We start from the raw sequence: 17,456 nt of genomic DNA, 5'->3' as shown, positions 1-17,456 counted from the left end.
ACAGGCTGCCACTGCAAGAGTAGTGACCTCATGCGGATACTGCAAATATTTACACAGGAAGTTGGGGCATTTTATTGCAGCTTACTGTGAGTACTGCCTTTCATTATGTTACAGTACATTGCTCCATATGTTGTCCAAATGGTGGATGCAACCAATCCTTTTAATTTTTGAGATATTTCTTCTTGTAACTTTCAAATAAAACTTGTAGAGAATTAGAATGCTGGGACTGTATTCAACCTCTCATTTATTTTGCAGGTGCCAGGCAGAGCTTTTGTTGTTGGAAAATAATTCACTGGTTGTGAAACAAGAAAGCATGGGAATTTGATGACTGTGAAAAGTTGAGCTGCAGCAAACTTTAAAACAAACAAGCTTTTGACTACACATCAACCGTATTCTTCTGCAAACAAACAACAATAACAACAGAAAATGCTAAATGCCCAAACATATTCAACAGTTCAGAAGTATCATTCTTGCTCTCCTTGCAGAATATAATTAGCCAGGATCGAATGTAGCTTCTCTACATGAAGAGATTTAAAGCCAACTGTTTACTGTAATATTTTTAAGTTTTTTTGTAACTTTTGCCAGTTAAACTGTGAAAAACTAAATTTACATGCATTCCACATAGGATTAAAAAAGTATTCAGTTAACTTGTGACAGGCTTGGCTTCAGATGTAATAAAATGCTATTGAAAGCCAACTTTATTTGTATAAGAGGTATAATACTGTACATCAACTTCACAACATTTAGTTATTTTGTTGTATCCGTCAATAGGCAGTTCATTACACTGGCAATGCTAACCAAGGTTATGCGGGTCGAAGACTTTATGGCTTAATAGCAGCACAAGTGAGTGAAAGGACAATGCAGTGGTCATAATGTGTTCGCATCCACTATCTGTTTCTGCAGGCCATAGATAGACTACATAATTAATGGTTGTGATGAGCGTTCTCACGGCAGAGGGGTTTTTTTTTCTGTCTGAACTTGCGGTCCTCTTAAAATTAGCTTACTAGGTCATGCGCTGTACTTACAAGAGCATACGCTACAGTCCAAAACACACACACACACACACACACACACACACACACCTCCAAAGTAAAGGTCTCCATGCTTCAGCGTGGGGTACTGCAGTGTAAAATTGTGTTCAAAGAGTGAATGATCTAGTTGGAGTTTGATGAGTCTCCTGTCCTCTTCTGAACCAATAGCTCGACCCACTCTTGCTTTATCACGGTGTGCCAGCCTACCACTATCTGTGCTACACTAAATCAATTAGCATGCCATTAAGATAGCTTGTTCCAGCACAGTAAGCATGGAGGTGGGACTACAGTATCTGCACGAACGGAGAGAGCTGAACTCAGAGGGCTTCGTATCTCAGTGTTCATGTGTTATAGTGAAGTGGGCCGTATTTATTGGTGGGCTCGGTGCATGTGTACAAGAGCACCAGGACACAGAGGAGATATCAGACCCTAACAACTAAACATTAAGGTCTTTCTTACCATGAAAAAGACTATTTTACTTAGTGCCAAACAAGTACCACTGATCTTTATCACTTATAAAGAAAACACTTTTGGTGTTTGTTACTTGTTAGTTGGCTCTGTAATCTTCAGTAACAGCCATAGCGATTACATTCAAAGCTTTATTTTTGTACACCTTGTTATCCAAACAGTGTTTCAATAATTTACTTATTTCAGAAAGAAAGAGATGTAATTATACCTGAGTAGAGGTTTTTTTTAGCCCTATTATCATTTATAGTACTTGTCATTCTAAGTAAAGAAAACACATTAACAGAACATATCAATATCTATCCATCTCAGAACAGAAAACTCAAAGTCAACTTACATCAGAGAATAAGGTGATCATTCTGCAATTACCAGGAGCAAAGCAACACCTTGGTCGTTGGACAAGATAGAGAGATGATAGGCTTAATCCCCAGTCGTACAGAGAGGATTTCTCTCTGAAGGTAAGAGCTCATCAAACCATTCTGATAAACATTGAAAATACTGTCGTATTTGCTGCCCATGATAAACTTTTCTTTATCTTTGACAGCAGGGGCGCTTAATCAAAACTGCTTTTCCCTCTGCAGATAACTTAAATTGCTAAAAGTTAAACATTTATAAAATAACTTCCACTGGTGTCAATTCTAATATTGGATCCATGTCATCTTAAATCTATTTAAAACACTGAAACTAGTAGTATTTAAGAAGACCAACCTGAGGTCAGGGGAATCAAAGAGCACACGTCATATTATCCAGAGTGAGCCAGATAATAAAATCCTCAGATCATAAAAGCCATAAAATCCCCATTCTATTGCCATGGGCCAAATGGCTGCCAATAATGTATTAGACTACATGGCATGCATTAGCACTGGTGCCAGAAAAGTAATTCTCTGACAGAGAAAACTAATAAGGCATTCAACACAATCTTTCTAAAGCACTTCTATAGTTAAATCTGCTGAAGCTGAAGAGAGAATATAGTTCTTTCAGGTCAAACTGTGCATCTCTATCCACACGAGACAGTACAATATGTGGATGCGGAGTCGAGTGTTTAGTCATACTCTCAGCTCCTGAACAGGCCAGATCTCCCTGATGCTCTCAGTCACAGCAAATGATTCAAAGGGGGCTAGACACTGACTTCAAAAGACCAGTGCTGGCTTTGAACACCATGCCAGTTGCACAAACCATCAGCGGCACATCAGCATCCTCGAGGCATGCGTGGAGCAAATTTGTGCCTCTCACGGCCACAGATGCGACACTTGGCAAAGTCTTTTCACTGGATACCAGACAATAAAAACACCATGAAGGGGTAACTCATCAACAGAGAGCTAAAGTACCGCTTAGTGTTAGCTTCTGCTCCAGTAGCTTTTGGTTCTCAAAGTGTTTTTCAACAGAGGGCTTCTTTCATCACTCTAAGCTGAGTTTCCTGGGGTTTTCCATCCATGCTCTAATCTAAATGGGTATCTACCACTGTACTGGATTGCAACATTTGCACACACTGTCATTTTAATATAATAATATTAAATATTAGATGTGATTTTTAATATAACAGAGAAAGGGAAGAGAGAATATGTATGCAAGAAAAATAATAAAACTACTAGTAATAAAATAAATTAAAGGAAGGATGAAGGCTGGTGTCATAAATTGATTGAATAACAGTTTAAAATAATATCAGTTACATGACCAATTTATGTCTAAACATACATACAGTATTTACAGTAAACAACTAGTACATTAATCAACATTTATCTTGATAGATTAATTCTTTAAGTATTTTTCCCAAATCGACTCTTTCCTGCTTTTCAAATGTATATTTGTTGATTTTCTTTGTCTTTGTGTGATTTATGATTTCCAACTAAAAATATTTGGGTTTTTGACTGACTGAACGTCAACCTTTTCTTCTTAATCTATCATCTTATGGAACAAATGGTTAATCGATTAATCAAGAAAATATTTGACAGATAAATCGATAACTAAAATAACCCTTAGTTGCAGCATTATGGGTCCCACAGTTTTTCCAAGGACATCCACCAGATGCAATGGTTTCTAAACATCCTGTAGTGCCAAACGTCCATGTTGCTATTAAAACCTCATGAGAGATGTTGTTGAAAACTAACAAAATAGTCACTTTCATTTTGGTTATAATGGGAAGGTGATCAACTTTTACTGTCCCTTACAGTAGAAGATACCACTCCAAAATGCATTATCATGTTTCAGCCTTTTAGAAAGACTGATGAAAGAAACCTTCTATTGAATATACACTAATACTATAATGGAACAGAGGCTCGCTCGAAAAAGTAATGGGACTTTGAATCTGTATTCTCTTTGTGTTCTCCGAGGCAATTCATCATCATTTTAACCATGTATAGGCTAGCAGGTGATAAACAAGCACATGGAGCACATACATATGTGGTTTTACTGTGCCTGTTAGATAAAGCTGGTCACAATACTCAAAAATGTAATTCACATTTTCAAAGGTGAATAAATCCATGATAACGGCAACCATCCATCTTACTCAGCTGAATGACAATGAATGCCTCAATGTTGTTGTGTTATAGCTCCATCTGCCAAAGTCCAGACAGCTTTCTAAACCGATATACATTCACACAGAAAAACACAATCATACAAAACATACACCGTACTGTATTTATTCCCAATAGTCACTTGACATTTGTCACAAATCACCGTTAAGTCTCCAGCCTTGACTTGCGATGGAATTTATTATCAGGTGTCTTACATGACAAATGCTACTAAGGTAAACAGATCATTCACAGAACAGGAAAAGGGATGTAAACACCTGTTTTGGGAGCGTCATCGGCACAGTGGAGTGCTTAATACTAAAGCCCAAACCAGAGTGATGTTGAAAGGTGAAATCTCTACACATCAATTTTGTCCTGAGCAGCGCAGCGCAGCAGAGCTTATTACGGACTCCCAATCTGTCTCAAGTGTTCAGACTGTGTCAGTAATGCTGGGCTGCTGGGCTCCTCGAAAAGCTTCATTAAAAAGCTTGGCCATCCAGAGCACATCCGTGGCAGCCAAATAAAGTGTCAGACCACATTTTTCATCTGCAGATTAAACCTATGTAAGCCTGAATTAAACCAAATTAGATCTGAAAATGAGAAATAAACCACAGCCAGATGAGTGGAGGGGCATGTGTGGTGTGAGTAGGAGGAAACTGCTCCCATACTGTATGGAGAACTGGTTGTTTTGGGTTGACACTGCCTCTACGTCTGCAAACCCTTATGCATTTTTGAGGAGATTAGAGCCTTCTGGTCTGTTGTTTACACGTAACCACATATTCTATTTCATTTGTGTGTGTAGATACAGGGAGGTAGAGGCTGACCTCCCTTATTCTTTCATCTATTGTGATCTGAAGGATCATTCCTGCACTCAAGTCTGTCTAGATTAAAGGATCTCCTCTCCCTGACCACGGTGAGGCTGTTTATTCTTCCACAATAGAAGTCTAGGTGCTTTTAAAAGTGAATTTCATGCTGGCATTGGGGTCCTTTATGTGTTGTTGAGTGCATCAGGGCTGTAGTGTGCTGGCCTGGGAGATAAACTCACTGCTAATCAATCACGCAGTGTCCTCTTTTATTTTTTTAAATTCTATCCTCTCTCCTGCTCACACACAGAGTATACACACAAAGTACTCTGCTATTTGATGTAACAGTGTCCTCAGACCTCAGACCCTCTTCTGTGCACATTTCAATCAGTAGACAATTACAGTCCAATTTCTGTGTGTGTGAATACAAGCGGAGATATTCACATGTATCTCAACTAGACAACCAATGGTGGAAGAAGTACTCATAGTAGTATCTTCTACTAAAATAAAAGTAGCAATGCCACAGTTAGTTACAAGTAAAGATCCTGCATTCAAAATTTTACTTGAGTAAACGTACAAAAGTATTGGCATCAAAGTATACTTCATACCAAAAGTATAAGTGCCCATTATGCATAACGGCCCATTAATGTGTCATTAATGTGTCACTTTCAAGTTGCAGGTGGTAAAGGTATGGCTAATTTTAATTACTTTATGCATTGCTGGGTAACTTGAGAATTTTACCCTGGGGATAATAACCTAATAATAATAATTTTACCCTGGGCAGCAATAACCTTCTAATAATACATCATAATTTATTAGGGCCCAAGCACAAAATGTGAAAGGACCCTTTAGGAATTGCTCTGATTAGTTTTTGTATTATTAATCTGGTTCTGCAAAGTAACTAGTAAGTAACTACTAAAATAAATGTAGTACTAGTGGAGTATAAAGTTGAAGAGAAATAGAAATTCTTCAGTTAAGTAAAAATGGATTTACTTGAGTAAATGTACTTGGTTACTTCCCATCACTGTGTACAATGCACATGTAAAGAAATAAACAGCTGGACATACACAGGCAATGCTATCAAGTCACTGGGTGTGTGTGTGTGTGCGCGCGCGCATCCGTTGAGGGGGTGGCGGTGGGGGGCTGAGGCCTGTACTCTGCCACCCCAGTGTGTTAGATCCTTAGCCAGCCCATTGTACTGAAATTCAGCCACAATAGCACAGTATCTTCCCCAAAGCAGAGCCCTTATCATGGCCCTGAAATGACTCGTCTCTGTGGACGCCCACAACACAGGCTCCTTGGGCCCGAGTGCACAGAGCTGGAGGTAAGCGAGCGGAGCAATCTAGTCCTATTGTTCCATGCATGATAAACTGGGATTCAAACCTTTCATTCTCACTCTGTCTTTGGAAAGCTGCATGGAATATGTGATATGAGCTACTGCAGAAATGCTGAACGTCTGCCAGCCTTTTGAGCATCTCACATCTCATCACTTTGTGAATTCCTCTGAAGAGAGATTGAGAAAATATATAAAACAACAGCTACAACAACCTGCACACTAATTGTCAGCTCATAATTTTAATGAGTTGACACAAAGTTTGGAACAGAATCATGTCAGTTATCAATCAGGTTGATACTGGGTGTGTCAATCGAGTAAATGCTACAGTGACAAAATGTATTTCTAAATATATCAGACAAAGCAGGGGGGATTCATCCTAACATTTAATGTGCAACAAAACGCTACACAGAAAGACATCATACTGTTCCTTCAGGCATTATGAAATTCCATTAGACATTTATTTGAATTCTGCTTAAATTCTGTATTTTTGACATAATTACTTAAAAAAAGGATATTTTCTTACATTATGTATCCTTTTAGAAAATCTGTTTCATGTCGCACCAAGTGTAACTAAGCAACCAAGGAACGGTGAATGAATTGAAAACTGCAAGGAAAACCTCCTGCTTCAATGCATGTTGTTCTTTGGTTTGATTGGAAGATTTTCCAATGCAAGGGAAATACTGCTGTGCTTCTGGGTAAAATGCCTCACTTTATTCTCTCTGATCTCGTTAAAAGCTTACTCACTCTTGGACTAGTTAGAGTCGGAGATCCACGGCTTGTGCTCGCAGAGCTTTGCCAAACAGTGTTCAGGGAAGCCTCCGTAGACGTCTACCCCACTCCATGAATTGTAATATTTTCCACTTGATCTACCCACACCAGAGATTGCTATCAGTCAATGCATCACAAAATTGTCTCTTATGTGCAACTGTGCAGCCTCCGTATGGCAAGAAGCAATCCTAGATGTGGAACAACACCACCACAAAAGTCAGCTTTGCACATTAGCTCGGTATTTACAGTCAGCAATAAGCTATATAAAACCTTCCTTATGCCAGGGTGTAGATGGATTCCCAAAGTACATGTTACAGCAATCATCAAGTGCTGAAAACATAGCACGTCAACATCCAGCAGCTCGGAATCATTTGGCGGCCTGTTCACAACATCCATAACACCAGCTGAGGGATGTTGTAGCACATCAAGCTGTGAGCTTTATAAAACACCTCAATCCACAGTGACAGATATAAACAGTGCTGCAGTAAACAGAGATGACCCCTGAAGGTTACCATGACTCGCTGACTCACAAACTGATAAATGCACTGTACAGCCTTTAACAACCTCCTGACAACTGGACACAATTCTATCATCACACGCTTTTAATGAAAATATATAGAGAATACCCTTTTTAATGCACGTCACATAATAATGCTGCAGTAAAAGCCTTGCGTAACAAATTCATATTTTCTTTAGCTTTAATTTGCTCATTACCTCAGTTTCACATGGCGTTTAACCTGGTTAATTAGTGGTGACATGTTACAGGAGAGTCACATATAAAGGTAATGACACACTGGGTGAAGCATAGAAAATGAATTTCAACAGCGTTAGAGTTAGTCTTGATAATCAGTTCTAACCTGATCTAATCGTGGCCATGTAGAAGTCAGTATAAAAGCAATAGCTTTGTAAACTATTACACCATCATTTTTTTCAGTCTAGATAATAAGACTGTAATGTTGGCTTCTCTGTGGTAAAGATCCTTACAGCAGCATGCAGCTCAATCTTCAGCAAAAGCGGCTTTGAAATTAAAATATCCACGTCCATTTCAGTTTCTCACCGGGGAGATATTATGTCTCTTTGTGATGGTCATTTCAAATGATGACTATTTTGCTTCTCCCCCTAATAACTAAAATTGAAGATGATCGTCTGTTTGTCAGATCATACGATTCCTCGTGCTTTTCTCTTTAGATAACTGTCTCTATGTATGTGTTCTACCAAACAGATTGTGGCGGTCAGATGAAATCATGAATGACTGAGTGTTTCCAGACTATATGAGCCTTCAGTCCTTGGAAGACATAATTATAATTTATCTAATACAAAAACCAATTTCAAATTTTTTCATCCGATGTGTTTATGTTCTGGGTTTAATAGCTCTCCCCAGCATAGACCAATTAAACAGTCAACAGACCATTTAAGGCCTGATTAGTCTCAGACTGGCTTTTAATTTGATATGCATGCAGACCACAAACTAGATGGCTGATCAAGCGGGGAAGGTGGATAAGATGTCTGTCTGATTCAGAGATGTATGAGAATTAGTGTTCTGTTTCTGCGGTGGTCCAATCATCTCCACTCACAGCAAATCAACAAAAGCATAAAATACACAGTGCCTGCACAAATAGAGATTTGGCTTCAGATTGACAGCTATTTGTTTTGAATATGCATTACCCTGGCATGTCCTACCTGATCAGGATTCTCTTCGATCCAGCTCTTTACTGTGTTCAGAGCAATGTCAGCTGCAGGCTCATTTGGAAAGCCTAGGTGAGAAAAAAAACAGTGTCAATACCAGTTGTATCCAACATGCAGATGCAAGAGGGAGACAAAAACAGATAGGTTAACAGACAGAAAAAATCTCCACAGGTAACAGAATTTTTCCTAAATCAATGGAAAGCAGCACAAGCTGCTTGTCTCTGGTAGATGAGACCACCTGTCTGATAAACTGCTGCATATGTGTGTCGCCAGATGCACAGTGATGAGAAAGTACATATTTTGGGGAAACAAAGTATAGGTAAAAACTACATATAACAATGCCCTCACTCACTTGATTAATGTTTTGTCTTTATGGGGGAAATTACAATTAGATGTGTAATCATTCACAGCACCCTATTTTTAACAGTTTGCAAAAACAAACCTGTGTGGCTAAAAAGTAATGTGGCTAACGACTGTATTAATTGTGCCTGCTCAGGACTCCTAACGCTGTGTAAACACAACCTATCAATCGCAAACACACAGATTGCAATTTGATTAATTTTTAATAAGGTCAGCTAAAGGAAGACTGCTGGATGCTGATTTCAAGATCATTTGCTGCCACTGTAGAGAACTTCCCAAGACCAAACACTTAGAGTGAGCTATTGACTCTAAAAGCCTTTTGGCCAGCCTTGCTATAGCTGAAGAGTATATGCGTCATTACTAAAAGTGCTGACAATCTGCTTCTCTGTAACAGAGTAGCGTTTCAGTTGTCTTCATTTCAAAGTAATTATATTTGAGTTTGGTCCTCTGTGCCTTTCGCATAACTCGTCTAAAGCTTTTTACTCTAAAGCATCTGTGCAATTCCTAGAGCTAGTCTGGAGTTGCCTTGCAATTACAAGACCAGAAGCCAACAAACAATCACAGTCCATTTCATCAGTCCCAAGGGAAGCTTTTCCATATTATAACTCCTCACCCCCATAAAGGACCACAGGTTGCAGCAGGCACTGTCTTCCTCTAACAACAGAGGTCAAGACCTCAATTTCATCCCACATCAACTGTTACAAGTGCCATGCCCCAGTTGTAACCTGTTGATTATTGCATGGGTCACATTCCCAAATATTTTTCTTTTCCTGGGTCATTGCCACGGCTATAACATTCTATGACCTATGAAACAGGCTTACATGCAAGTACTGCAATGACCTCTACCCTTTAAGTCAGATGTAAAGAAAAATGAAAAGTCACAAAGATCCAGCCTTACATTTCCCGATGTCTGTCATCTCTCACCTAAACTAACTGCTGTCAAAGCCTCTCAATAACAATTCTGTAAATGCTCTATATCAACTGCCTTGACAGCCAAGATGTACTGTATGGAGCTATACCCCCACCATTCTCCTCTATGACTACTGTTGATGTCTCTCTCTCTCTCTTTGTTTTTCTTTTCCTGCCCCATTCTCAGCCTGACAGGAGTAGCTGAGTTACAGTGAGGAGAGGAGAGGGGCTGAAGTGCTGCTGAGCCCTAGCAGAGCTCCTGTTCAAGCCCCGGGTGGAGGGAGATGTGAGCTGCATACCAGGCAGCGGTGACAGCCAGTCTGCTCCTACGGCTCTGTTAGGCAGTGTCGGCAGACAGTGCATGGCCCGTTCACAGCTCCTGCCCTTCAAAAGCTGCCCCCAGAGCTGTGTGCTCACAACCTAATCCAGCATGCCAAATCAGTTTGCAGGTCACCTGACTTCTCTTGTCTCTCCAAAACACACTTAACCTTTTCAGTGATATCACTTTGTCTGGTGATGTTTCCTTTTTGAAATCCGTTTCCACACGTATGCAGGTGTACTGACACTCGCAACTTGCACATCAAGTAACGTAGGCAAACAGATGTGTGGAGGAGAGACAGAGATTAAGCTGAGAAAACAATATCCACGGAGATAGAACCAGCTGTTTAGGAAGAGCATGCATAACAGGAGCAGTTTTAGAGAAGTAAGCACGTAAACAAATGAAATAAATGGGTAAATTATTATAGGAAGTAAGGACCCGCCTTTGTGTTCTTACTAGGTCACCTTAAGAGAGATGAAGAGAAATGTTTCATTTCAAGCTAAAAACAGGTCTTAATCATAATAATAGGACATTCTGGTCATTCTGGTCAGTGGCTGAATGGCATTGAGTACATTTAATCTATTCAGTGTGCAGTTTCTACAAATGCTCTATTGATTTGAGAGCTATACCTATTAATCACAGCGGAGCTGAAAAGGAGAGAGAGGGGTGAAAAGAGGTGAGCTACAGAACCAGTGAAAAAAGATAACAGGAAAGAAGAATGATAGATGTAAACAAATGTTGGAAAGGAGATGACAGAAAAGGGGGTCAGTGCAGCTGGGGGCAGCCTGCCAGAAGAACTCTGCTCGACAGCAACATCAATGGCCCAAGGTCAAGTGCAGCAGTTCTTGTGTATCGGCAGTTCTCTCTCATCATTTGTCTCCTTCACTATCCACTTTACCTCTGCTCACCTCAACTCACCTCACCTTTCTTTGCTACTCTGTCCCTGTCAGCTTGGCCAAGTATGTTTATATGCTAAATAACAGAAACAATAAAATATCCTCAATCATCACTATCATCACCTCTTTTGGCCACACACAGGAGTCACACCATCGGTAGTACAGCTGACAAAATCCACTTACAGGTGTTCAAAATGATGTTCAGAAAAGGATTGAGTGAGCTGACTCTTTTATATGCTTAAGTGCACACACAATGAACAAGTTCAGTGTTTTACTCCTACTCCTTCTCCACTCAACACCTCCTTCTCATTCTCTTGTGCTCCATTTGCTGTGTGGAGGGTTCAGTGAAAGCTAATCTGTCAGGAGGTGGAGAGCTGGCGTCAGGCGCAGTGATGGTGGGCCCTCCAGGGTCCCTGCACTGCTTGGCTTGGCTCGTCTCTCTCCTATGTAGGGAATATGGTCGGCTCAGGGAGATTTGTCTTAGTGAGGCGCACTGATGGGATATGTGCAGCGCAGCGCCACTGATGAGGACTCAGGTGGTGCAGTGTTATTTCTGCTGAAGGCTCCTCTACTTCATCACCAGGCAGAGCACAGCATCCAGACAGAGAGGGGGAGAGAGACTATGGCACGTGCCATGTGAACAAAGAGTTACGGTGGCCCAGCGCGCTTACATAACATTTGCATAGTACATCCAGTGATGTTGATAGCAATGGTAGTTATCGGTTCAATGACCACAATTTAGACTTTTGACCTGGGAGAATTAAGTTAGATAATCACTGAATCTGACCCGAGAAGACCGCAGGGCAGGTCTTTTCAGTTAGTGTTCCAATAATTTCATCCTTTCGACAAGTTTTAAGAAACAATTAAAAAGCATCGTCAAATTAAGATTACTTGGTTTAACTTCCTTTTAAATGAAAGGTACATTTTCATCCATGTCTCCACGTCAGCCAAGTGTGTTCCGCCAAAGGTAAGATTCATCTTAAAACAGAATTCACATATTTTATTCTTATGATCTTGGGCATGTAGGACCTTTGTTAATATGAAGAAAAAGAGAGCCCACTCTAATCTCTGACGCAACCAAGAGACAGAGTCTCTGTCCCCTCTCTTAGGCATATGTAAAGCACCTTTATGAACACTTGTAGAGGACCCAGAGTGACTTTTAAGGAATATGGTGTCATGTATTTTATACAAAACTAGAAACCAGAAACAAGCTACTGCTTTGGACGTTGAAGCCCTAAAATACATATAGTTGCTCAGTTGCTAATGAAATAGCTCTCTATCACAGAAAACTTGACTCTGAAAGTTCATGTTCAAAAATATCCACTGAACTTGACCGTAGTATAAAAATCATATAAATGTGCACCCTGCCTTGAGGGAGGATTTTTGCTTTAAAGAACAAGCAAGCCCATTTCTTTCTCTTTTGCCAGCATGGCAACTCTTTCATATCCTAAATTTACAGAGTTAACTTTCACAACAAACTTGTGTAGCTAAGGTGTTTTTCTCTGATGAGGAGTGAGAAGTAGTTGCATCACCTGGTAAAGTCACTGGAGGTAAGTCAACAAGTTGAATACATGTCTGTGCAATGATACATTCCCATTCTTTGTTTGCAAATATATGGGTAGGCTTTAGGCACATACTGCAGACCACACCAGTTTTGTTTTTCCTGAGTGAGCTTATATTATAACAAGGATACCACAACCTGCTGTTATTTTAGGGCTTTGTAATTTCTAGCGCTGTTTTTTTCTTCTTTTTTTTTTGGAGTAAGGGTATGTGGCCTAGGTTTGAAAACATATGCTGACTGAATTTTTGAAAAAGACAAAGTACAGCTTTTCTCCCTTGAGGCAAGAATAGTATAGTTTGTCCTACTCTACTTGCCTTCAGTTGTAGTTGGTCAATTCACATCTCAACACTCGTCATTCATTTTGAGCTGTCTACCTTGAAGCAGCATATAGCCTGAGGCTAAGGTATCTGGCGCTCGTAAATTCACCTCAGGTGTTGAAACAGCAAACGGTAAAGATAGGAAATCTACAGAACAAAATCATAAAATGCCAATGTTTATTTGTTTTTGAAAGGTCTTTAACAAATATTTAGCCTCTATTTTAAAAACCACACATTTAAAACGTTTTATTTTTTTAATTTTTGAGTTTTTAGTAAGAAATCTTTCATATGTGGTGTTTTTCTTTTGAGTTGATTCCGCACAGAGAATGTGACTGCTGCCTCTTAAGGATCTTGTTATAACAAGGTGGAATAATTTCACTACAATATAATACAAAGTAGATTAGTTGATTGTGGTGTGGACAGAAAGAAATCATTAAGTGCAGCACAGTTGAGGGCTGCTCTAGTTGAGGGCAGCAGTCCTGTGTGTTCATCTGGAAAGTGGTGGTGGTGGTGGGGTGTCACCCCATCAGGGCCCAGAGGAGAGGTGAGGTGACCCGGGGTGGAGGACAGAGTAGTGCCCCAGGACTCTAGACACCAAAGCGTGGGTGTCAAATGGCCCGGAGCTCCCCTCTACACCAACACTGGGACACAGCAGGGCTGTGACCATGACCGACTTTGCAGCCCAGAGAAGGAGACAGAGACAAAGAGGGATGGGAGGGTGCTATGTGAGGAAGACGGGCAGAAAAAGAGGCAGGAAGAAAGAGAGCAGCCTCCGTGGCACAACAGATGATGACCTTCCTTGGAAACATTCCATATAGGTGATGCCACGCTTTGTCCTACATGCTAAAATTAGCGCCTGACATTTCACTTTTTAAAGAATGTATGATATGCAAAAGTTTAATGCTCAACCAAGTTTCTCAAAGGCTTAAATCTATTGTCCTGTGGGTGGGAAGTATTTTTACATTTGGCTTATCATCCATGAAAACGCTAGAGCAAGGCTAGTGTTGAGTACAATGCACACTGTGTGACTCAGTTAAATGGGCTACGAAGCTCCTGTTCCCTCTGAGCACACACTCTGCTACCCACTGATACGCCACGTTGCTCCTATGTACCTTGAAATTTCCAACCCAGCTGGGCTAAGCTCCCCGTAGTAAACCCTAGGTTTTAAGAGAAGAGGGAACCTGCCCAGGCCATCTCTGGCAAGCCAGCAGCAAGCCATCACTGCCAAGAGATAAGGTGCCATGAATGTCTCCAACCTTCCTAATCCTAGACAGGGATGAAGAGCGCTAGTGCATGATGCTGGCTGGAGGGGAAAAAATCTTAGCTGCTTGACACCTTTGATCTGGACAGTACAGTAGAATGGCAGTGTGGCCATACCAGTAGAGCTTGGGTGGATTACATCCGCATATCTCCCACAGCCACCAGTCAGTGCTAAAACTCCGCTGTCAACAATCCTCAGATCAGTCACAGAGACAGATGAGCTAAAGGTGGAAGGTGGGGAGTAAACAAGGAGATATTTGTCCACAGAAGAGCAGCTGCATTGCTATGTTGAGGGCCTCTGTTTGTAACAGGGTAACATAAGGTTATAAATGCATGTGTGCCATAGCATCTGTCAAGTTAGTGGTAGACTTAATGTTCATGTCCTTGCTTTTGCATTGTGCCAGCAAGCTCTTTGCTCCATGCTAAGATTGATCTTAGAAGACGACTCCTAAACTGTACAGCTCATTACGAGGCTGTTGGAAAGTGCTCTTTCAGCGCCAGCCAAGATGTGATCTCCACAAGGCTAAATTGTCCACAATGCATCTTGAAATGGGATTTTTATGTACGTGGCTTTGCTTGAGCAAGTATCTCTGCCTGTGTGTGTGCATGTGTGTGTGTGTGTGTGTGTGAGAAAAAAAGACTATGAGAGACAGGGGAATGTATAGGAGGGAAGAAAGGACAGAAAAGGATACAAAAAAACAAAATGACCTCTCTAAGTCTAGGTAGTTGGACTCTTGGCACTGATCTTGTGAGACATTGAGGGGTGTCTCTTCCTTGGAAGTAATAATCCATTTAAACCCGGGTCGCATGGCTGTGATTGATGTGCAAACAGGAGCAGCACTTAATAACCTCTATCATGCTGGGTGACCTCGTGGCCCTCGGTGGGCACCAGTTTGTTTATGGGTGGTACCTCCGACATACTATCCGTGCAGAAATTCTGTTGTGGCTAATGGGCCGGACTGAGGGATTGGACTGTCAGCGCAGTGTGAGCCCTCATTTTTCTTTCCAAGCATCTAAGGTACCCCTTGTGCACCCCTGCTACACCCAGCCTCCCTGTTCTGCCATCATCTGTCGATGGTGACTGAGTCTCCTGGAATATGGAGGTGAGAGAGAGACTGTCAATTAGCATTAGCTTTCCTGACAAATTTGTTTTTCTCACCACAAAGGCCTCGGATAACTTGTTCCTGATTCTTCTCTGTCACAATGTTGGGGGCACAGGATTTGTTTTTCTACTACAATTGAAGCGTGAAAATGGGTCAAGCATCGGTGCATAGGTATAGTACCTGGTTGCATGACTGTGTACACATTACAGTACGTATTATACAGAGAAAGAGAGAGATAGAAAGAGACACACAGAGAAAGACAGACGAGTGAAACTGGGAAGATGTGCCTTTCATACTAAAAGGCTTTTGTTTACATTGTTGAAATGGAAGTTGACCTTAAGGTTATCTAAAATGTACAGAAAATGTCAAAACGCCTGACAAGAGAGCAGGGCCTCTTTCAGAATATGGCAGTACTCAGGGGGCACAGGGGTGAGTCACAGAGAATAACTTTACAGCACTGTACTATATTGTAGTCCCTCCTCTATTTGCCCTCTGCTGTTTGAAGATCTTCCGTCTTAATCAGCTGTATTGTTCTGTGGAGATGCAGTTATGGGAAGTGCTAAGCTGTTTATTTATTGAACAGGCTGTTTAATTCCCCCCTCCACGGCATGCTTGGCTCTGTACAGGCTACCCCTTTGATGTTAGGAGTTGCTGGTGGAGTGCTATGACGGGCTCCTACTGGCAATGCAGCACACAGCACCACAAACAGCACAAAGCAGCGCCTCTGTCAGCAGCATACAGTACAAACATAGACCCTCTACCTCCTGCAATAATTTGGCCTGCCTTTGTGTCACTACAATAGAGCTATTTAACTCCAAAATGCCACATATGCATTTTGATATTAGACCTGCATGTATCCATTACCATTAATATTCTTCATTTAATTTCTTTAATCCAACATATAAAAGCGTTTTATAATGAGGCAGACATTATCTAGTCAGGGACGAACAAGTTTACTGTCGATTTAGGGCAGTTTGTTTACAGTTTTTTTTTTTTTTTTACAACAAAGGTTTGTGCTGGCAAAATAACAGAAAAGTAGGAATTTAGGAATATGCAAGACAGGACAATATGTGACAAGGGAATGAATTTTACAGGAATGACTGCTTAACTTATCACAGCTGACTGTAAAATCTGCAGTGAAATAATCAGTGCTGAGAGAAAAATAGTGAGACAGAAATGACAACTTTAGCCCTTCTTATCATTAACACTTCAGTAATAGCCATTTAAGATGTGTGCAAAGACAGGTGGCAGAAAACAGACAATATAGCAGAGAGAGAGATGGTGAGAGGAAATGAGGAGTTGTTGTGCAGTTAACTGTGCAAATTGCAGAAGTGTCCCAAGAGAGAAGAGTTCTATCCAGTACAGATTATAATTATAAACATCTAGTGATTTATAAGCATGGAGGCTTTCTTCAGTAAACACACTGGGCTTCACTAACAAGTATATGCTATGCTGGATATCAGGACAACTTGTACCCATTCAAATGCATCGAGTTTAACAGTGACGACTGGGCATTTCCATATAGACCTGCAGCTGTATGGTTTTCAGGCAATGATCAATAAAAGGACAGCTTGTTGAACCCCTAACAAGAGCACCATAATTACTTGTCTTTTTTAAATCCAGTGAGCGTGTCTCAGCGACTTCTCCAATCGCAATTAAATCAGATCACTGGATTTTAATAATGTGGTTGATGCATTTTGCCCAGACACTAGAAGTTATTATGTTACTGTGTGTTCATGGCTGGTTTAATGAGCACAGCAACCACTTGTTGGAGTCTATAATAAGTGATTTGCTAATCAGTAAGTGCAGGGTGTGATGTTATGTATTTTAGTGTGCAACTTGGTGACAGCTGCCAGTTAGTCATAATACAGGGTTGATAAAGGAGGAAGCATCACTTTGTTATGACTTTTCAGATAAAGAAACAGATGCAAGGTATGTCAGTAATTCACATGTGTGCAAAGAGGCTTTTGTGACATTTTCCTGTTGCTTTTTAAATGCTGCATAAACAATCACAAATGAGTAAACTTACACCTATAAATAACAGACATCTGATATTATAATTTTTTATTTTTTTTACACCAGACATCTGACATGTCTATTTTCAAATATGCTTCCAGTACTGCGGTTTTAGG

General features: G+C 40.6%; 1 protein-coding gene across 6 annotated transcripts in view; it reads right to left on the bottom strand.

Moving 5' to 3' along the window:
• The window catches only part of macrod2 (mono-ADP ribosylhydrolase 2), a 388,574-nt gene that overhangs the window by 73,650 nt on the left and 297,468 nt on the right, over window positions 1-17,456 (bottom strand). For all 6 annotated transcript variants that reach the window (XM_038738173.1, XM_038738172.1, XM_038738174.1 and 3 more), the window contains exon 8: window positions 8,594-8,667. In XM_038738173.1, coding sequence (XP_038594101.1) covers window positions 8,594-8,667 — 74 coding nt within the window. The remainder of the gene's footprint in view (window positions 1-8,593; window positions 8,668-17,456) is intronic.

Source organism: Micropterus salmoides, unplaced genomic scaffold (assembly GCF_014851395.1).
Source record: "Micropterus salmoides isolate LMB-PRFRI ecotype aquatic unplaced genomic scaffold, ASM1485139v1 Ms_hic_scaffold_22, whole genome shotgun sequence".
NCBI classification, from domain to species: Eukaryota; Metazoa; Chordata; class Actinopteri; order Centrarchiformes; family Centrarchidae; genus Micropterus; species Micropterus salmoides.
The sequence above is the reverse complement of the archived record's forward strand: the minus strand, read 5'-3'. Positions and strand labels throughout refer to the sequence as shown.